This window comes from Manis pentadactyla, chromosome 6, assembly GCF_030020395.1.
Source record: "Manis pentadactyla isolate mManPen7 chromosome 6, mManPen7.hap1, whole genome shotgun sequence".
Classification (NCBI taxonomy): domain Eukaryota; kingdom Metazoa; phylum Chordata; class Mammalia; order Pholidota; family Manidae; genus Manis; species Manis pentadactyla.
In genome coordinates this window covers 146,592,130-146,614,805 of record NC_080024.1, presented here as the reverse complement: position 1 = coordinate 146,614,805, position 22,676 = coordinate 146,592,130, and the positions used below count along the sequence as shown (strand labels likewise).

Genomic DNA, 22,676 nt, shown 5'->3' with positions numbered 1-22,676 from the left:
ACGGACATCTTGAGGAAATGTGAATATTTGTATGACAGAGAAGAAAAGACGGACGGATAATGGTGAAACTGTAGTTGAGAGCAGGGTCGGTTGAGGGAGGAAGGTTCCAGAAGCAACGGGAGACAGGAACAAGGGTGCAGGGTGGGAAGGAGCAGGGAAGGACGGAGACGTAAGTCAGTGGCCATGCCAGCACAGGAAGCCGTGCTCATTCCTGCCCGGTGGCCCCGATTTTCTCAGAGAAAAAGAGATGATGTCAGCTGTGGAAAGGTGAGGAGAGCACACGGGTAAAGCAGTGGCTGTTCAGAATAGCCGTGGAAAGGAGCCGAGGACGGGAGGTCTGACCATGGGCAAATAGGGCTCAGTGGGCCCAAGAACTCACGGGGTCTGGAGTCCGGGGCTTTGGAGGCACTGCTCTGCAGGGCGGGGGTGTGCACAGGGAAGGTCGGGTACAGGAGGAAGCAGGCAGGGGGAGGCAGGGAGGAGGCACCCGGGGAGACGGAAGAGCCAGCCGCCCGCCGACGGTCAAACCCGTTAAGCACAGGTGGGAGATGTACACCCGGTCTCTGCGCCCCTCGCCCACCTCACACCTGCTTTTTTGCACATACTTTAAGTGATGTACCGCACCTGTCTAGATTTCTTTTGTCTCACCTATTTAAAAAGGACTAATATCTTTATTAGGCATTTCTACACCAGGGCGGGAGATCTGAACTGCTTGGAAGTTCCTTCCAGCCCAAGCCCTCGTATTCCTGCGGTTCACCCTTTCCTTCCCCGACCCTCAGGCTGCCGTGAGGCAGGTGATCCCCACGGAGACAAAATTTTAAAGCCATGAAAAATAGAAAATGCCAAGGCTTCCGTAGCAGTGTTTGAGCTCCTGTTAACACCATCTCATTTTCTTTTCATTTTCTACTAACTGCTGACTGGACCGTCTGCTCTGTGCAGGATACAAAACGGCAGCACACCGTGATTTCACTTAGTTCTGATGCGCGTGTGTTGGCGTCACTTGTCTCTGCGTCGTACGCTTCTTGAGGGCAGGATGGCTTTCCCCCCTAGGGCCTCCCGTGGTCCTGCGACACCTGCGTCCTCAGTCAGCTCCATGACTGTGGGATGTGGCTGCACCTCGAATCTATTCATAACCAGCCAAGCCACGTTAAATTTCCCCAGCGGATGAGGAGAGCTGAGAACCAGCACGAGCCAGGGGCCTGACCTTGCTACCCGGTCCGCTCAGTACCATGTTAGGAACACTTTGCCCTGCTGGTAAATGGAAGGCACAATTTTTCAGGGCCGAGGAGTAGTCCATGTACGAATGTGCCATAAGTTCATTTAGCCTGTCATATTTTTAGACATTTAAGCTGTTTTCACATTTCAACTATTATAACAAAGCTATGCATTTTATTGATTATTTTTTTCATGATACGTAACTCCAAGTAGCATTAATAGCAAAAGAATCAAAGCTTTTTATTTGAAGGCTTCTGACATGCATTGCCGAAGACAAAGGTGTCTGGTGTTGCCTTCACCCTGGACTCCATCGATTGCGTAAGAGTATGTGGGGCTCCCCCGACAAACCCCTTCCTTTCCAGCAGGACTCAGCATTCTTTTCTGTTTTTGCCAACCCCACTCATTTGTTTATTCACCTCATTTTACTTGGAACCAGGTTTAAATGAAACTTCTTAAGGGTTCTGAGGGAAAGGGAAAATTTTGGAGGGTGGGCTGCCTCAGGGAGCAGTGTGTATCTGAGACAGAGAGACAGAGACAGAGACGGAAAGAGAGAGAGAAGGGGCTGGGAGCGGCCCCACCACCGGTCACAATGCGTTAGGAACAAGGACACTTTTGCTGTCCTTCTGCTTAGAGTCTTGAGTCTTGTCTGTTCCTGTCGAAACCTCACCGGCTTACTTCCCACTGCACAGCAAAGACACAGAAAAAAGACTGAGGTCGGGAGTTTGGCCACCCTGTTGGGCCGACTGTGGGTGGAACCCCTCCTCAGATTGTCTGTGCCCCTGATTTTTCAGTTTCTGGAGAAATTGCAAAAGAGCCTCCAGAGCTGAGGCCCTGCCTGCCTGCTGCCTGACGTGAGGGGCCAGCAGGAGGAGGAAGGCCGCCTGCCTCCCAGGCCGCTGTGCTCATCCCAGGAATCGGGCAGATCCCCTGCCAGTCCTGGCCTGAGCAAGGGTGCCCGTGCCTCCTCAATGTATAGGCTGGGATTTGGGCCGAATCACGTGACCACGGCCCAGGTTTTCTTTTTCGGTCTTTGTTGCTTTTAATACATGAAATGAGCATGTGTTTATTTAAAACAGCTTTCAAACTTAAACAAATAATGACAGGCTGTTCAAACAGACTTCGGAAATCACCCTAATCAGGATGTTTGAAAAAGCAAGACTCTCTATGACAGTAGCTCTTAGGATCTTCAGTCCTGAGACCGCAGGGTCTGCTTTGCGCTTGGTAATCATTGATGGGCAAACCTCAGGGGCCAGAACAAATCTCAGGGGAGTCAGATGACGCCCCTCAGCCCTCTAAGCTGACTCAGTATTCTGAGGAAGTATGGGTAGGCGTTTTATTGTCACTTCCCATCCTCGAGCAGAACATGTCACATGTGCATTTTAATTCAGTTTCTGTAGTAATTACCAAGCATCTTCAGAGCCAAAATCTGACTCTTTAGGGGTGCTAGAGAGTTACTTCTGTAAAACAGAAGGGTCAGTAAACCCTCTAGAGTGGGGCAGACTAGGGAACAAGTTAATCCTTCCACCAGTTCACATTCTAGGCCACCTTTATAAATGCCTTTGAGTCACCTACATTAATCTTCACAACAACCAATTTTATGGGTGAAATAAATGAGGCTCAGGGTTGGGTAATTTGTTCAAGGTCATAAGCAATAAAATGTCAAAGCCGGGATTTCACCCAGACCTTCTCCCCCAAGTCCAGAGCTGTTCCCACAGCCCTAAGGCTGCATCAGCACTTCTGTGCTCAGTCTTTGAGTCAAAGAATGCTACTTTAGCTCATCCCACTGCAGAAATAATGTTTTTCTTTATAATACCCATCAGAAATGGCCCATTAGGTCCATTAGAAACAGTTATTTGCATGAAGGGGTGGAGGCCGGGAGAGGGAATCGTTCCAGCTCCAGAGAGTAGGGATGTTCTGCCCCGTGGGACTGTGCACCAGCCAAACAGGGAGGACATGCCAGCCCAAGTCTGGCCCTGCTTCTACCATTTCCCCAGGTGTCCAAGGGCTTAGTCTATTTCATACGCTGCTGCAGAGAACTCCCTTGGTAATTAAAGGAAGGCAGGGCCCACCATGGACCTGCTCAGTGTCAAGCCCAGTTGCACACAGCCCCACGCCGGTGCCCTGCAGGATTCCTGCATCATTTGGCTGGGCTCTGTGGGTGCCTGCCTGCATCCCTCAGAGAGCAGACTGGCAGGGTGGGCTGCTAGGTGTTCACCGCTGTGTGCGTGGGATCCTGGGATGCTCTTTAGAACAAGCAGAGTTTCTTTGCTGGTAAATACGTCCTGACCCCTTTCTGCCCAGTTTATCCCTGATTACATATAAGGAAAGTACGTTCCTTGACAAACCATCGTGATTATTACCTCAGCTTTGTTCTCAGAGCACTAAGAACATACTTCTTTTATGTCTATGGCCTCACTTTTCTAAGGCTCAAATTTAGAGAATTTTAACACTAGGTTAAGAAAGAAGAAAACCCTTGCGCCCTCTCCTGGTAAAAGTTAATCTAGGCCATCTGAAGGTCCACTAGTTGGGGAGTGGTTACTGTCCAGGCCAACTAACTGATCCTGTGCTGATGTCACCACAGCTGTTGACACACTAGATGGACACAGGGTCCTCTATAGTTTGTAACCACAGTTTCTTCTAAACCTTTGTTCACAGGGTTTCTCAGACTCGTGCTCTGGGCTGAATAATGCTTTGCAGTGGGTCCTGTCCTGTGCATGGTGGGTGTGGAAGAGCATCCATGGCCTCTACTCACTACATGCCAACAGCACCCCTGCTCTGAACCATGACTACCGAAAATGTTCGCAGACCTTGTCATATGCCCCCTGGGGGGGCCAGATTGCCCCCAGTGAGAACCACTGCCCTGAGCCCTCGTCTGCCTTTTGTGAAAAATGCCACTGGTCACAGGAAAACCAGTGAGAGAGACAATGGCTCAGCACAAACCCTCTGTGACCGTGGGAAGCAATTTTCATGGCTGGTCAGCTGAGTTCATTTCTAGGAATTTGTCTCCCAAAAAAAACAACTGAACAAGTAGACAAGAATTTATGTACAAAAGTGTATCAAAATATTGTTTATAATAGTAAAAGCTTAAAACAACTTAAATGAAGAATTGGTTAAATAAGGATGGTGTATAATGTGGTGGAATACTATGAAGTCATGAAAAATAGCCTTATAAGTCTATATTTAATCATGTGAGAAGTTCCTCAATGATGCCTTAAACTCTCACCTTTCAGACTATTCTAAGATTCCCAGAGGTGGTTCCATATGGAAGAAATAATTTCAAACAAGCAGAGTAAGCAACTGGGTGAAGCATTAGGCCAAAGACAGAATTCAAACCAGTGATTTAATTCAGAAAACAAATTGATAATCGAAAAACTATTCATTAAGCATTTATATACACCCAGATCTCGAACAGCACTGGGAAGACAGGTAATATGTGGTCCCTCTAGGGCAGGACTTGCCTCGGACAGAAGCACTGGACAGTGTCAGAACCTCCTCTGCACACAATGCCAGAGGGGCTGGTCTGCGGTTGCCTGCCGTAATGAAATTGTGCACTCCGATCCAGGCTGTGGAACAATGTGGAACTATGTCGTTTCCTCCTTCATGCCTGAATAAATCACACCAAATGAAAAGAATTTCATTTACTGATTTATATAGTCAGATGTATTTAAACAGTAGTCCAAATACTCATTGGGTCCAAATGTGGAACCTAATCTCCCCCCAAAATCAAGACATGAACATTCACTGATTGGTTCAATCTAAAACAATCCAGAGGACTTTGCTCCAATACACTGCAGGCCTTCAGTGCAGTAAATGGAAGGGAAAACAGGAGCTGTGTTCTCTCCCTGGGGGCCTGAGTGGCCAGTGACACATAACTGACCTTAAGTGACCACATGCTGTGTGAAGTTCAGGCCTTGTGCTCAACGCAGAGCTGCGGTTGTCTAGTCTAGCCACTCCTGGGCGAAACAGCTTTCTTTCCCAGGGTGAACCCTGCCACTGACCTCAGAGGCCAGGCATGCCACCAGTGGAGGCCACCCTGTTTGTGTCCAGCTCATCAGCAGAGTAAAGGGTGCTGGCAAATCCTTTAATCTGTTTTGTTTTGTTTTTTCCCCCTCAGTATTTTCCTCTACAGAACAGGAGTAAATAAAATGACTCTGTAAGATTGGTATGAAGCATAAACACAAGAATGCATGGTAGGCATTTGTTACAGTGCCTGGCACCCGGCAAGCCCTCAAGGAGTGTAGCCGTTGTCCTTGTTTTCTTATCACTTTTATGAATGGCCACGCTCGGGAAAATTGCAATGCCTCCAATATTCCTAACTGCCTTTGCAGTTTCCCTCTTCTCCTTGGCACTTACTACTCTCTAATATACCGTAGGATACATTTATTTTGTTTGCCATCTGTCCCACTTGACTAGATAAAAGCTTGGTGAGGTAGGAACTTTTAGTCTAGGCCACTCACTGCTGTGTCCCTGTGGAGCCTGGCACGTTAATAGGATCTCCATAAATATTTATTGAATGAAGGTGGAAAGAATGGATCTGAAATCACTGCCCCCCAAAAGAGCGTTTCTTTTCCCAGGCCCCTTCCAAAGGTGCCCCGGGCGCTCAGGCTTGGAGCTTCACTCCCCGCAGGCTTGCATTCTGTACTCTCTCATACGCTGTCTTTTCTGTCCCCCTCTCCGCCTGCAGGACGCCTTTGTGGAACTCTACGGCCCCAGCATGCAGCCTCTGTTTGACTTCTCCTGGCTGTCTCTCAAGGCCCTGCTCAGTTTGGCCCTGGTGGGGGCCTGCATCACCCTGGGTGCCTACCTGGGCCACAAGTGAGGTCAGTAGGCCCGCCACAGATGAATATGCAAAAGGTTCACTAAAGCAGTAGACATATATGCATTGTAGTGTCTGACCACCAGACAAAGCTGTGGTCTCTTCAAAACAAAAACTAAAACAACAGAAACAAAAACAGCTTTCAGGCTCAACTTCGAATCAGCTATTTACTGCCAAAGGGAAATACCATTTATTTTTTACATTATCAGGAAAAAAAGATTTATTTATTTAAACAGTCCCATCCAACCTCTCGTCTTTGGAAACCCTACCGCCAATTGCCAAGCCCCACCTGGGGGGCTCAGCCGGGATCTCCTGTGCCTATAAACACCAATTTGTTTTCCGTGTTGTTGGTTGGACTGACTCACGATCTGAAGAGCAAACCACCTGACAAAGGACTGGACTGTTCCAGAAGCTGGGTGTCTGGCTGTTGGAGGTCAGGAAGAAGGTGTTCATTTTCCTTGCATTTATTTGCCCTGGGGGCTGAGATACTAGCAGAGGGGAAGGTGCTTGGCAGGGAGGAGTATTCTTCCCTGGCCTGAAGAGCAGATGGCTCACATGGTACATACCCGTTTGGAAGAAAAAAACTGCGAACTTCAGATGGACTTGGTGTCTGCCAAGATTTCCACACCGAAGAACAGTGATGGGGGGAAATGCCATTAAAACATAGCAAAGTATTTTTTTAAGCTACCAATTGTGCCGAGAAGCATTTTAGCAATTTATACAATATCATCCAGTACCTTAAGTCCTGATGTGTATGTTCATACATTTTGGATACGCTCCCCCCTCCAAATACTGGCTCTGTCTTGTGTGTGAAACAGAATCCTCTGGAATGCGAGGAAGCGAACATTTCGGCAACTTAACCCAGAAGCATCAGGCCGCCACAAGTGCCTGCTTTTCCAAAATAGGCCGCAGTCCGGATCCCACCTTGCCCCGGCTCGGAGGCTTTGTTCTGGACCTGAACGTGGGTGCTGGCCAGACTGCTTGGGGGTTTTACACAGAGCAGAGTGGGCCCCGACTGTCTGGAAGCGGACAGAGCTCAGAATTCCACTGTCCGGAAGGAACAGGAGGAGGCCTGGGCCTGTCCCCCGTGGGCCTCCGGTCAGGCTGTTTCCATGGGGACCGTGGATCCTGGGAGCCAGAGCTGTTAAGACATTTATCACTGTGGAGGGAGGATGCAGGAGCCGCGTCTTCCCCAGCAGAGGCGGGTGGCGAAGGCCAGGAATGCCACCACCCAGACGAGACGAGGAAAGGGGCACACGTGGCCTGTGTGCAGGGTGGCTGTGGTGCAGGCATGTTGGCCACATGGCCACCCATCTGTCTGTGCGGTTTAAAGCCAGGCTTTAAATGACTTTGGGGAGGGTCATAAATCCTGAAGAAGGCGTTGAAATGAGATGTCATGGATTAATTAACCTACATCTGTGGAATTGAGATATCAAACATTATCTTGTCAGTATAGTTTGATTTTATTTGAAAACCTGACAAAGGAAAACCAAAAGGTTTCAGGTGTGAAATGTTGGGAATTATCTGTACATCCTGGGACATACAGAAAAAAAAAATCGTTGATGGAAAACTCTAGCGAGGAAGCAAAGGAAGTGAAATCTCCAGCTCATAAACTAGAAATTATTTTTTCAAGTTTAGAATCAGCTTTCAGACATACATGGAATAACTGTGGCATTATTGCATTATATACCATTTATCTGTATTAACTTTGGAATGTACTATGTTCAATGTTTGATGCTGTGGTTGATATTTCAAAAGCTGCTTTAAAAAAATACACGCATCTCAGCATTTTTTTTTTTGAAAAATTGTATTTAGTTATGGCCTCTACACTGTTAGCAAAAATGATCATTTTTTTTTTCCATTTGAGATGTTTGTCTCAATTCCTTAAAAGCATTTCTGCAGGTGAGATAAGCCCTGGGCCTCAGCTGTCTGAGAAACCCTGGAGCATGCTGGCCGTCGAGGAGCTTTACTTCAACCAAGTTACATGCATTTCCATGTCAACAAAATTGTGTATTTGGAGCAATCTGTCTGTTGTTCCCTTTGACCTTGTTCCTTGAAGGTTTACTTGTTCCTGGGCAAGTCTGAATCTAATTCACATTACTTAGTATTACATACATGTTTGGTTAAGCCACATAAGGTTCATGCAGTTGAAAATCCAGATGGGAAATGACCAGGGGATTAAATTCCAGCCATGATGGTTTGACCTTTAGAGAGTTGCTTTACCTTTTGACAAGACCCCTCCAGAACCCTCCTGCCCTCCTTCCGCAGGGCCTGAATATGCAGAGGGGCTCACCCTCCCCCCCCCCCCACCCGGGAAGCAGGAAACCCCTGTAGGAAGCCTGACCTCCCTGGCAGGCCTCAGGATGATCAGACCTTTGAATGATTCTAATTTTTTAGCAAAATATTAATATATGAAAAGTTTACATTGTCAAAAGTGATGAATATGGAAAATCAAATCCTGTGCTGCTATCCTGCCAAGATCGTTCTAGAGGAGTCAGTGTGCAGTACACGCTAAGTGGCAAGTTCCTCCGAGCTGCTTTCAAAGTAACAGTGAAGAACGTGGACGTTTTTAATATAAAGCCTGTTTGTCTTTTGTTGTTTTTTGTTGTTGTTCATACTGGGATTTGCAGAATATTCTAAAAATGTGTACATATATACATATGTGTGTGTGTGTGTGTATATACATATATATATCTGTAAGGTCCTGCGGGCGAGCTTCTGGCTGGTTTCTTTTTGCTGTGCGGCTTTGTTGTCTGGTGTTAATGGTAAGTAAACACGCCCAGCCGCCTGCCCTCAGAACTGTATAGTGTGGCTGCACTCGCTCCAAGAGTAGTTGCTGTTGCATATTAGAAGCACTGAATTTATATAAAAGCTTCAACTAGTCTTTTCCCCCCCCCCTTTCTTTCATTGTCTCAATTATTTTGTAATCAGACAACAGAGAAGCAACCATTCCTCCCCATTTTGTGATGGGACAGGATTCCCACCTGAAATGCCATCGACGCAGTGCATATATTGACCAAGGTCAGGGTTCAGTAGAACACGGGCACTCCCCAAACTGGGGTCACAGGCTCTAACAGGAGACACAAGGAGGGAAGCGCCAGGAGCCTCCCAGGCACCCCAAGCAGCCTGAAGGTCACATGACCAGTGACCTTTCTACAGCAACCACTGCGTCTCAGATGTTACAGTGTCTGAAAACCCTTGTAGGCTTAAGATTTGGATTAAAGTCACATTTTGAATTAAGGAAGCGCCATGCTACATAGTTCAAGCAAAAAAAAATAAACCCTCCATGCTGTGCGGCAGCCCGCTTACCTCTGCATATTCAGATTTGACCTTCCATGTAGATGTGAATTTTATTTCATTAGTAAATAATTTCTTGCATATCATCTAAAGAACTAGTCCTGGCCCAATGTGGGAAATTAGGAAGTGATGATAAGTCAAGAGAAGTTAGAATAATCATGTTAAAAGGTAAATAATTAAGACAGTCCCAACACATGCCTAGCTTTCACATCAAGGATCTGGTGAGTGAACAGAATTGCAAATAGCCTATATTGTAAGTAATTAAACTTATGCTAAAATGACTAATTTATGAATGTGAGCTTAAATTCTGATTCCAATTGTACGTTATAGGCAGTGGCTGTTTTTAGGCCTTCTTATCACATTATAGTTAGTAAGGTACACCTCCTCTATCAGGCAAAAACAGGAAGGGCTTGAAACACAAGCCCTTCTAAGGAAATTAGGGAGTCCGTTGAAATTCTATTCTGATCTTATTCTGTGGTGTCTTTTGCAGCCCAGACAAATGTGGTTACACACTTTTTAAGAAGTACAATTCTACATTGTCAGGCTTATGAAGCTTCCAATCAGATCTTTATTGTTATTCAATTTGGATCTTTCAGGGATTTTTTTTTCATTATTATTATGGGACAAAGGACATTTGTTGGGGGGTGGGAAGAAGAATGTTCAGAGGAGCAAAACATTTCCAAGACCAGATCAGGGCGTGAAATGGAAACAAGAGGGGCTCTTTGCTACGGTCAGTGCGATGTCTCCACGAAGGGTCTTCTGCAGTACATGAGAAACATTGCTAAGTTCTGTGGAAGGTCTAGATTCTAGAGACATCAGAACAACTCAGAGTCCAGCTCTGTACGGCCATGTAGATGGGCCAAAACTCTTTTAAAACAGTTACCATCCGTGGTCTATAGTTCAAGGCTGGGTGTGTCTTATGGCTATTTAAACAATAAATCTACCGTTTTAACCAACAGGATAGTTCATGAAAACCTTCCAGTTGGTAGGGACATCTGTTTCTGAATATTATTTTATATCACACAGAAAAATAAAAATAAAAAACAGTGTGACACTGAATTGGGTAAATGATAATCCAAGTCCCTTCTCCTTACCCAAGTCATCATTCTGGTCCATGTCTGTGCTCTTTGGACAGCCATGAAATATGCATGCCACTGACCACAAAGAAAACCAGATGCAGTACAAACACTATTGCAGCAATTCATCATGACTACCCTGGAAAAATAAATTAAAGCGAGTATCCTATTGATGGTAAGGTTGTTTTGTGTATCAGCCTAAGCCCAGCAGACAAAAACGACTGTGGAAGATGGAGAAGCTTAATCAAAAGATCCTGAGACTGTTACTAAATATGGCTCTAGTGTATTAGTAATGCCACATACCTAAGCCTTTTGAGGAAGCTGTAGTGGGCCTTCTGGCAAGCTCATTTACTTAATTTTTTCCCTCCAGGTAGCATTTGAAGGAGGAATAGCCAATCACATTTCTTCTGGGGAAGCTTTGGTGGCTGTGTTTATTATACTATCCTTCTTCGGTTTTCAACCAAGTTTGGCTTTTGTTTTGAGTTACTGGGATTATTTCTGTTTTAAATAAAATAAGTGTATAAAGGTGTTTTTGTATTGAAAGCGTCTGTTATCAAGGTTTTCACATTTTTACCTTCCATGGGCTATTTTTAAGACCGGGTGGTGGGAAATCACCTGCAAAATTCTGCACACACACAAACATATATGATAAGCATACTTTATGTAGTTAAAATAAGTCTGTAGCTGGCCAGCATTAAATATAATGACACTCTGTGTTATTGGAAAAAAGTCACATTGCCAGTAAACTTTCCTTGTCTGTCCAGCTAATATTATAAAGGAAAATAAAGTACAATGTGAGCTATTGGTTGTACCCTGGATTTGTTTATAATGCAGTGACACAATTTTGCCCTGCCATTTGTCATCAGTAAACAAATCTTTACAAAGCCTTCTTAACAGGAGCGTACAGCCACCAGGAACTTCACTCTAATGAACGCTGGGGGACCAGGCTCCAGGATTGCCTTACAAGTGAAATTACCTTAGAAACAGTCCCTTTGTTGCGTGGCTCCTAACTCTCTGGTTCAGTCCCGGACGGACTGGCCTTGCGGTCCACTCCCTGAGAGAGAAGCTGTTGCCCCTGGTGTGTTTCCCAATCCTAGTGGAGACCCCAGGCTCTGCATTCCATAAGATGAAAGATTATATGAAAAGGGGAGAAACAAGCTGGAAGTTCTGATTTGAAGTGAGCATTTAAAAATAATCAAAGCAGTCACTGCTTTGGAGTATAAAAACCCTGAGTAGCAAAGCACCTGTTCCCTTCATTCCAACACCTAGGCCGTCAACCCTCTGCTTGCTTCCCTTCAACTCAACTGAAAGGACTCTGATAGTAGCAGCCATCTGTAAGCCTCTGCTGGATGCCAGCACTGTACACACACCACCGCTGCCTCTTACTCCCTTGTCAAGTAGGCATTGGCTTTTCCTATTTTATAGGAGAAAACAAAGACTCACAGCAGTTAATAGTCCAAGTCCTCAAACATCGTAAGCTGTAGAGGCGGGATGTGAGCCGTGGCCGGGATGCCTCCAAGTCCTCCACCCTGAATCTCAACCAGTTGTCTTCACAAGGCTGCAAATGGAGCCTCGGGGGCACAGCCTTTCCAAGGGGTAGGAAGGCACGGGGAACCAATGTCCTCGGCATCCAAGGGTGCTCTGTCATTAACTGATTTCCTGAGGTCAGGCCAGTCCGCATCTCCCACCTTGCTTTTCACCACCACCTGTCCCTTTCCAAAAACAGGCACACTCCTCTCCCTCTCTGACCCTTAGAGGGGCACCACAGTTGTGCACTGGGCTGTCTCATACCTGCAGGGGGTGCCAATCATGCACATCGCTTCCCAACTCATCAGCAAAGTCAACGTGGTAGCTTGGAATTGACCATGATGGAAGTATTTACACCATGGAAATGAGCAAAAGCTACAAAGCAGAACTTTCTCCCCTTCGTTCTTTATCTTTTTTCGCAAGAGAGTCAATTTACCTGCACAGCCCTGGGCACTGCCCTGGGGTATTAAAGCCCTTGGATTACTAACAGGGATGATTTGAAATCCTTGAGTTATATTAAACATCAGTGACTGAAGAGCAAATCGTTTTGCAGATCATTTTTTCAATTCTTTGCTTTCAACAAAGTTGCACCTAGTCAAGACAGCTGGCAGATAGTTTTTTAATGTGATTTCAGAATGTAACTCAGAAATCCAGAGCTGAGTAGCATTCCAGTCTATGTACTTGTTATGTGAGCAACACTCCTCAGAGCTTACATCCATAAACACAAAAAACAAGAGTAGACTTCATGGTGAACCCCCTCTCTCTAGTAATGGGAATTTTCACTTATGAATTTGTTGTCCTTCTGGCAAGGGGAAAGGGGATGGGAATAATCCAGCCCCATTCATCTCAGTAAGAGGTGTATGCCCAATAAAATTAAAATTTTACATTTAGTAATTTATCAAAATATGTAATATATTTGTAGACTCTTATCAGTTGGGTAATAATAATCATTATAATAATTACTCAACCCAGGAACAAAAAAGTAAAGCATTATAGTCACAGAGATTCACTGACTGACTTTTGTTGTAGAAAATCAGAAGAGGTTCATTAATTTTTAACTTTCACTTGTAAGAAATATTATACTAGGATAAAATGGAGGGTAGAAGTGTGAATCTAGTGGGAGAAAAAGACAAATGTAAAACTTCCAGGGGTCAAAAAATAGCTTGCTTCTGAATTTTTTTCATGTAGATTATGCTGAGAATCAAACCATTTTGGTTTTTAGATTCCATTGCCTATAATTTTAAAAATGATGTAACACATTTATTTTTAAATGTCAATTGTTAGAATGACTTCTCAGACAAATTTGTTCTAAGTATGTGTGAAAATTCTATTTCAAACTGGCCTCAATTCAGGGATTCTCTCTTGGAAGAGATCTGTAGAAAAACAGAAATTGTGCCACAACCAAACAGCCCAAGTCTGATTGACATGTTTTCAGATAGTCAAGTGGGGAGCTCTAACTTCTTGGGATTTCTTAATCCTGTTAAAGTCTATCCGGAGATTACTCAAGCATTTTATCAGGAATCATAATTACTTCACTGAAGGGGCTATAAATTACATCATACAAAAAAGTTCTACCACAAACAGCTTTGGGACAATTTTCTTTCTCATATGATTAACAACTCATTGGAAATTAAATCCTTTGCAACTCTTTATATTTATATTTCATAAATTAAATGTCAATTTAAATGTGTGCAAGGGTGAGACATGTCTTTCAAACTTCTTTTAGCAGCACACCAGCAACTTGTTGGAAGACAAATTTGTCTTGGGCCTTATGCCCCTCTCAGCTCTCCACTGGATTTTTCTGGGAGCTCAAGGGCACTTGCGAGAGTGCTGAAGATACACACTCCTTCCTCCAAGACCCAGCAGGAATTTTATATTGCAATGAATTTTTCTGTCAGCACCAAGGAAGCAGGTAATTGCATAATAATACTGTAATAATTACTCATTTCGAGGAAAAAAAAATTAAAATGAAGCCCTAGGGTTACAAACATTCACTTAAATTCACAGACTTTTATTTTAGAAAAGTATGAGAGGCTAGTCCATTTTGAATGTATTCTTTTTGGTGCAAATTTATGTTAAAATTTTCTTTTTTTTTTTGCATTAAAAAAACCCACAGCTCATTTCCCGCCTTATCCTGCTTGTCATTTGTTAGACTGTCTGCATGCTCTTGGTTGCGTGATCCTGTACCATCCTTAATATATGCTCCCGAAATGTCTGAGCCGCATCCATAATGAGAGGCGTGCCCCAAAGCAATCAGGCCCTGTTCTTTTTTTCTCCCTTTTCTCATCCCTTAGAGAAATACTCTCTCTGACTTGGCTTTAATTGCAGGTTCCTTTCAGGGTCTTTCTTCAGTTCCTCCATGGACCCAGAATGAGAATCTGAGTGTAACTGTCAAAAACTCTAAAGGGCCTGAGATTTTTTTTCCCTGCTTGCGAGCTAACGCATGGTCAGCATGCCACCATTTAATGGATGCTGGTTGAAAACATCAGATTCCTGAGTCAGAGACAAAGGACAGATTATTACCCACCACAACTGCAGTAGCCAAGAGTTATCAGCATTGTCGAGCCAGGTCCCCAAGCTCCAATTCCCGTAAGACACCCTGAAGAGGACCAGAAGATATCTACGTACACAGTGGGTGTGATGCAGGAGAGGACCTCTGAGTTGAGGAGTTTAGGAAACTTGAAACTTTTACACTGAGCCGTAAGCACATCTGCCCTTTGCTCTGGAAGAAGACATTATGTCTGTCTTTGCTATACAAACATCCTTGGAAAGACGGTCTGGAACACAGATCACTCGTGCCTGCCTGCAGCATGAGCAGAAACGTGAGAGTCCCATGGCAAACTGTCTCCTAGCAGGGATGCAGAACAAGTCTACTGCTGCAGTCAGGCCCCTGAATGCAGACGGCAAAATACGTCCATGTAGGCTTTGCTCATAGACTATGCTGAATGTTCTAGCCGCAGTTCTCAGCCCTACACCATCCTGGTTTCTCCATCTGGACACACCTGTGCATCAACATCTCTTTAAAAGGATCACACCAAATGTGATCTCGGGTCCTTAGCTAAGAGTTGCCTCAATGCTGCTGATCATCAAAGATTGCCTTGGGGTCCTCTCTGTTCAACCACCTGGTATCCACAGGCAACTGGATATTTATGATCAGTTCAACACATCGACCAAATCTAATTTATAATAAAGACTAGGTCTTTCCCTACCTTCCCCTTTTCTATCAGTGGTATTGTCATTCCCCCGGAGCTACTGTTGGACACATCATTCCCACCCAATTATGGTTGATTAATGGACAAGTCTCCCAACACACACTTGCTGAGCTCCACTCTATAGTGTCTTGCCTGTTTGTTTTTTTTTTCTTTTTAAAAATATTTATCATTTGATGGGCCCCATGTTTTCTGGAGTCATCTTTAGCATCACTCTGGAGTAACTTGCTACTTACATTACTAAATGTTGTCTTTCAAAATAGATTGTTTAGAGGCAGGTTCCCACATATCAACCATAACCTTCTCTCTCTCTCTAGCCAAGCCCTGGCATAGGTGCTTTATAACTACAGATTTTTCTCTGCCCTCTTCTTTTTTCCAAAGTTTTGAGCCCACATTATCACAGAACCCTGCAGGCCGGTGGGAGTAGAAGCTGCAATGAATGAGTAAAACTCGGCAGCAAGTAGACCCAGAGTGGCTTTGATCTTCTCTCCCAAGGGGAACATCATCTCCTACATCCATGTGGAAGTTCTCAGCTGGGGAACAAAGGAAAGGAAGGGAGGAATAAAATATTTATAGGAAAAGTATTTTTCACAAGCAAGCATTTGTTCTAAAAGCTTTTAGAAATGTAATTATTTTTCTCCTTCTTGGGCTTTTCTGTTTTTAATCTGAAACATTTTCAAGTCCCCTGGTTGGATTTCCAAGAAGCAATAATCCATTTTGCCTTGGGTGGAGTTTAGGAAAGAAATTAGGTTGCAGAAGGGAAAATGTTTCCATTAAAATTGCCACATGGAACTCTTGCTGCTGCTGAATGTCTTGCATAAGAAGGGCCTCACTCCCAGGGGCAGGCTGACCGCCTCTGCTCCCGCCCTCCGCTGCAGGCGTCTCTGGCCTGCCTCAGACGCAGACGGCCTCCCCGCCTCACTCAGCCTCGCCTACCGAGTGACTGTCTTATCTGGAGGGGAAGCCGCCGGACTCGCGCTGTCCCATAGAACTAAACTGTGAGCCACAGATGGGATTTTTCACTTTCTAGTAGTCATGTTAAAAAATTAAAATAATAATACATGAAATTAATTTTAATAATAAATTTTGATTTGACCCAATAAATATATCATGTCAACATAATCAATATGAAAATTATTGAGGTCATTTCCATTCTTTTTTTATATACAGTCTTTGAAATCAGTGTGGACCAGACAGTTGGAGCACCTCTCAATTTGAACTCACAGCAAGTGTAGTAGCCAGAGTATCAGCATTGTTGAGCCAGGTCCCCAAGCTCCAGGTCCCACAAGACACCCTGAAGAGGACCAGAAGATATCTGTGCACACAGCAGGTGTGATGCAGGAGAGGAGCTCTGAATTGAGTCGTTTAGGAAACTTGAAACTTTTACAATGAGCCATAAGCACATCTGCCCTTTGCTCTGGAAGAAGACATAATGTCTGCCTTTGCTCTACAAACACCCTTGGAAAGACAGTCTGGAATGAAGATCACTCAGTGACTGGCCCACAGCATAAGCACTGCCCAAGAGCCACATGTGGCTGGCAGCTACCATGATGGACAGCACAGCACTAGACTCTGTGTACAGATACTTCACAGCTCACACACCAACAGTGTATCTATAGAATGCCCTCCTCTGCCTGTCCCCACTCACCTCACTCTTCACCTGCTAATTAAATTGCTAAGGCTGGAAAGCACCCTTCTCTCCAACTTCCTCAGCTCTTCTCTTCCACACTTAGCTAAAAGAGTTCTCACTTTCAAACCATTTGCTACAAGCTGAAAGCGGAAAGAAGATTGCATTGTGTTCAATGGAAGTATTAAAGGCCCTGGTGGTGGTGTGGAGCTCTTGATACCAGAAGACCTGGGTTTGAGCTCTGGTTTGCTAAAAACGTGAGCTTGGGTAAAGCATTCTGTCACGACTCTTGGGTTGCTTTTCCACTCAGTGGGGGTGTACCGTTTGTCCTGCCATGTCCTGGGGTGATGTGAAGGAGATCAACGTGGTGAGTGTGAAGGAACTGTGATGCCACATAAAATGGAAAATAATTCAGTATTCCAAACCATGAAAGGCTGGGCAGACACAGAAAATAACAAGCCCACAATATCTACAAAGACAGAGTAACCACTTAAATTAAGAAACTGAATCAAATAAGCAAATTCCTATAATTACCCACAATGTCAACAATTTTCTTAATCATTACCAGACCTTGAGTTTGCATTTTTATTTACAGAGAAAGAGACAGAGTGAGTGATAAGTGACCCCAGGACCATCATCAAGTGAGGCCCTTGGAGCCAGGTATACATCATGAACATCCGCCTTGATAATGCCTAGCTATAAACTTTTTAACAATGACACTGCAGAGAACACTGCAGGTGGACCTTATCTTCGAAGACCGAAAATTTGAGACGTCTATGGAGAGTTCCTGCAATATCTTTACCTCATAAGCACCTGGATATTTCCTTGCCCTGATAGCTTTCAGATTAGTAACATTAGCTTCTAACATTCCCTATGACACCACTTAAAACTTATCTTCTCATTGTTTTCTTTAAAATGAGATCTGTGTGCAGGGGTCTAGGGAAATATGTTGTCTTCATTCCTAAATCATTCTCTCCCAAGTGTTACTTAAAAACAAAACTCCAATTTTTGGCCTTTCCCATTTGCCCTCATTAATTACTTCCTTTATGGTCCCCCCAGTGGTCCCGAAAGTAATTGAAGTTCAAACAGTAGTCACTATTTCATCACACTCATCTCCTACCCCTGGGGAAGCCACGTACACAAAGTCAGAAACCAAGTGGGGTCTTGGGCTTCATGAGGCCACCGTTGTCATCACTCTGATCAAATCACATATGACCAAATTTGTTCCATGTCCAGGAGCAAACAGCATGTACTCACCACAAATCTACACTCGCCAGTTGTGTGATGTGTGGAAATAAATGAGGACCAACCAAATGAGAAGAGCAAAGGCTATTTATCAGAGCTTGCTCTACGTAACAAGGGAGTCAGCCACCATCACTTAATCACTAACATTTGGAGAGGGTCAAAGGCAGGCAGAAGGAAACCTTCCTAGTGGAAAAAGGGAGGCTTTGGGTACCCTGACTGGGGCCGTCAGCATGGGAAAGTGTAGGGGGGCCATCTAAGTGACCATCCTCTGTGAGGGTCAGGGAGCATATCTGGCTTTCTCTGGCTGGTCCTAAATTGGAAATGCGGACAAAAATCAGGGAAGCTGTCAGTGATTATTCAAGTTATGGCCATTTGGGGCAGATAATTTCAGGGGTTATTGTTTGGCGTCCTGGATTATTACTAGAGGCAGAGGTCTGCCTTGCTACAGTCTGATTTACAAAGAACAGAGTGACTTCCTGGCCTGCTTACTATAGAGAATGGGTTGGTTTCCTGAGCTGGTTGGTGCAGACTGTGGATCAGAACTCTATGTTATGTATGGTCTGGCCATTGTCTGTTTAAATTCAGTCTCTCAGATGCAAAGCAAAGCCAGTGAGAAGGGCAGGAATCTATGAGGGATCAATATGAGTGATCAGAAAATTATCAAATGACGTCACTGGTGTCAAGCAATGCCCAGCCTTCTGTTGATGACATCCTCTGAGTCCTCACCCACTTCACAGCCACATAGCTTGGTGACGTTTTTCAGTCTCCTCTGCCACATGATCTGAGAGGGTGCCTGAAGGGCACCTGCGACCCTGCCGACACCCAAGGATGCGTCTGTGTGGAGCTGGGACGCAGGACTACAGCAGGATGACCGCAGGACCAATGAGGCAGCAGGTTACCTGCGGGGGACCTGGGATCCCCAGAGCTTCTGGGAGAGGACTCAGAAGCATGTCCTTGGACTCCAGCAGTCCGAAAGTGCTTTACCACGGTTTTCTGGAAGAGCCACACCCACTTCCTGCTGCCCCGACTTGCCTTGACGACAGTGGAGCCCCGTGGGATGACTCCTTCCAGGCCTGTTCCGGCTTCAGGAGGCTGCCTGCACCCGTGGCTCAGGGCCCCCTCCCCTCGTCCCTCCAACCTCTGCTCCCATGTGCACATCTCTCTCTTCCTGTCACTCCAGCACTCCTGTGTCCTTCTCGTGAGAACCCTACAATGACATGGAGCCCCCCAGACATCCAGGAGAGTCTCCCCATCTCAAGATCATTAACTTACCCACATCTGCACAGTCCATTTTACCATCTAGGTGATGTATTCACAGGTTCTGGAGATTAGGATGTGGACATCTTTGGGGGCCATTATTCAGCCTGCCACAATAAAAAACTGAAGTTCAGAGAGGTTCATTAATCTTCACAAAGCCTCCTAGCTCATAGTAGTGGCACTGAGGTGTGAGTTTCCCAGCTCCATCAGATTTCCCTTTCTGAGTTCATCAGCTGTGTCCTTGAGGTCAAACCCTGCACTTCCCCAGGCACCTTGGCCCCCATCTCCACCAGTCAGCGCAGACAGCTTGTGACCATCCACGCGTCTTGAGCCAAAGCTCCAGCATTCAGGGAGTTCACCATCCGCAGGGACAAAGTCTGGTGGCCAGAGATGCCCCCCCAACCCTTAAGCTCAGTGTAACATCCATCTCCCCAGCCAACAGTTTTCTCTGGTCTCATTTCCTCATTTCCCAGCACCCCCTCACCCCCACTCTGGACCCCCTTGAAATTCTTCCCTGGCTATATCTTCAAAGCATGCAGGGATAATGCCTCCGTACAGTTTGTCCTCTCATTTCCCCCTTATAATAGCCAAATGTTGGGAAGAAGATCTGGTTCAACCAATAACTGTTTCCTAGGAACTTGTCTCCGCCAGCACCTGAATACTCAAGGTGGGGTGGACCAGAGGCCCCATTTTGGAAACCTGCACAGTGTGTCTCCAGGATGAGTCCAGGCGGGAGGGAGAGGAGGGAGATACTCCTGGCCGTACCACAGAGGCCTCAACTTCTGCCCACCTGGCTCAGACATCCCGGGCAGCATTACAAAAGAGAGCAGAATACTACGTTGGGTTTGCTAGTTCTCCAACACCCTGGGTCCTGGCGCTTCCTTACTGACGTGCAGCCCTGGATGGACCCCAGGCCCCGTCTGGTCTTCCCTGACACGGTCTCCTGTTTTCTGGGTCCTCACAAGCTGGTTTGCTATTGTGGGATGTAATTCTCCCAAAGCACTGGTAGAACTTCTGCTGTCCCAGGGCTCAGTGTCTGTTCAATGAAATCACACCCACGGGGAACACTGGCCTTTGTGGTGTCTTCTCCGAGCCAAGTCCCCAGAATCAGAGAAACAGAACCACTGTGCAAAGGGGAGATGCTCGTGGCTTTCTTTCATATTTCCTTATTGCCTGTGCGTGGACAGGGCTGTGGAGAACATAAGGAGAGGTATTCATTGTAAAGGAAATGAGTAAAGGCCACGGAAAGCCCAGATGCCTTCTTTTATCTTCTCTCTATACCATGGTTGGGTTAACTGCTGGAATAATTGCAGATCAATTTCACGGAATTAATAACTTAAAACTTAATTGCCTAGAATTCCCTTTGATCTCCATTGAGGCAAATTTTATGCAAGGAAGCTGGGTAGAAAAGGAAATTTCTGGGCCCCTCTTTTGGGGGGATCTTTATCAGAAGTCCACAAGTCCTGGGTCCCCCATCTTTAATGCTCTGTTGCTCTCTGTATTAATTTCTGCAACTGAGTAAGGCTTCAGCCCTCCCACCTACCCTGACGTCCGGCCCCGGTGAGATCTTGCATGATGCACTGCATTAATCTTGAACGCTGCTGAGTGAGGGAGACATTTATTTAAGGTCTTGATTCTCTAAGAGAGGCTAAGCATCTACAAAGAATATTCAGGAACCCATGTGTGGTAAGCCTGTACCACTGCCCTCTCATCTTCAGTCTGACCAGTGACGTGGACTGCCTGGGTGCCATGGTGACGTGTCCTGTGACTCTAAGGCCCTGCTGACCCAGTGGCCTTCTCATGTAACCAATTCCAGTTTTCCAAGTGTCTTTAGGAGCATAAAAATATTATTAGCACATCCAGGGTAGGGAATAAACATAACAATGTCCAAAAATTAATCCAGTTTTCCTCTTTCTTGTGAAATGTATGGGTCACTAAAAATGGGGAAATCATTCAGATGTAATCGACTATATCAGGTTGAGCATCTCCAAAAAGAATCAGTGTTTTTATACTTCAAGGCCATCACTGTATTAGATTAGATTATTTTACTTGCAAAAATCAAATACATATTTGATATAGAAAATCTATTTTTAAAAAAAGATCAAAAATAAGGGACATCCCTGAGAATGTCAAAACAGCCAAGAAGTAAATTGTTATAAATCCCTGGATATTCTTGGAAAAGTCATTTAACCTTTATGGGTCTCATCTTCTTAAAATTCAGTGAAAATGAAAGCCGTGGCTGGGTAATCTCCGAGGCAGCACAGTTCAACAGAATTTTCTGTGATGACAGATGTGTTCTGTATCTGCCCTGTCCAAATACTGGCCACCTTGAACATTTGAAATGTGACACATGTGACTTAGGAATTAAATTTTAAATTTCACTTCAATTAACTAAAATGTAAATAGCTGTACGTGGCTAGAGGCTATGTGATGGACAGGACGGCTCTCAGGGGTCTTTCCTGATGTAAGGAAAATGAAAAAGGAAGTGGAGGCTGGGGGGACAGAGGGGACCTTGGGTCTCCAGTTAGCCCTGAGACGAGCCTGCTCTCAGCCAATTTCAGCTGGGTGAGAAGGTGGCAGGGCCCCAGAACCACGTGCAGGTGATGATTAGCAAGGCCACCTAGAATCCAAAGGAAAAAGGAGAGAGAGCTGGGTGAGCACCTTACAGCTGCGCCACAGAAGGACACCCAAGGAGGAAGGACAGAGCTGCGACTTGTGCTCCACGATCGTTTGGCCTTCCTGGATGCTCCGGGTTTGGGGAGAGAAAGTGGGAACCGAGTTCAGTTAGATAAGAGAGCTGGCTCCTTGCCAATCAATCAGAAAGCTTTTAAGACGGGAGCCTATGAAATATGTATTAAACACCAACAAAAAAGATAAATGCAGTGAAGTTTTCAACTTAGAAGCACTCAAGGGCCAGAGTCCAGGGTCTCACAAAGTAGCATTAAGACCTCATTCCTTGTTGGACCCAAATCTACCTCTTTTCTTAAGGGATCAGTGAGGTCCATCAAAGTATTTCCCTTTATTGGCAGAAAAGGGATCTGAAATGTGGTCCTTTTCTACCCTCCCCCAGAGTTAATTTCTTTTCTTTCAGAAACAAAAGCAACAGAAACACCATTTGTGCCACTGCATTTTTGCACCACTATTCGCCTTTAAATTGCTGCATTAAAAAACTCTTTCCAGGGCCCTGTGGAGTTGGGTGATTTATGTTTAATATAACCTTCTGGGCTTTAGTTTCCTGCAGACCAACAAAGAATATGGAAACATGTAATCCCACGCTGCCTAAAGTACTTCTACGGTTTGAGTCTCAATTAAAATGTTTGTTTACTTATCAGCTAATCTCATTATTTTTTCCAAATTCCCTCTCTGTAAGTGAGAGTTCAGAATCTGAAGTCCAGCCATTTCTGAAA

The 22,676-nt window shown here is 45.1% G+C and overlaps 1 protein-coding gene and 1 long non-coding RNA gene across 4 annotated transcripts in view; one reads left to right on the top strand and one right to left on the bottom strand.

The window, feature by feature from the left end:
* BCL2 (BCL2 apoptosis regulator) overlaps positions 1-22,676 on the top strand; it is a 214,686-nt gene that overhangs the window by 150,563 nt on the left and 41,447 nt on the right. Inside the window, exon 3 of one of the 2 annotated variants that reach the window (XM_036876686.2) lies at positions 5,900-11,206. The exons of the other annotated variant lie outside the window; for it this stretch is intronic. Coding sequence (XP_036732581.2) covers positions 5,900-6,034 — 135 coding nt within the window. The 3' untranslated portion in view covers positions 6,035-11,206. Of the gene's footprint in view, positions 1-5,899; positions 11,207-22,676 lie in introns of those variants that run through there. 2 annotated transcript variants of the gene reach the window in all.
* The window catches only part of LOC118907749 (uncharacterized), a 102,019-nt gene continuing 79,827 nt past the window's right edge, over positions 485-22,676 (bottom strand). Inside the window, exons 9-10 of one of the 2 annotated variants that reach the window (XR_008998376.1) lie at positions 19,285-19,376; positions 485-4,819 (exon numbers count right to left, since the gene is read on the bottom strand). This is a non-coding gene — a long non-coding RNA (uncharacterized LOC118907749). Of the gene's footprint in view, positions 4,820-10,579; positions 15,674-19,284; positions 19,377-22,676 lie in introns of those variants that run through there. The other variant, XR_008998374.1, reaches the window with a different exon arrangement.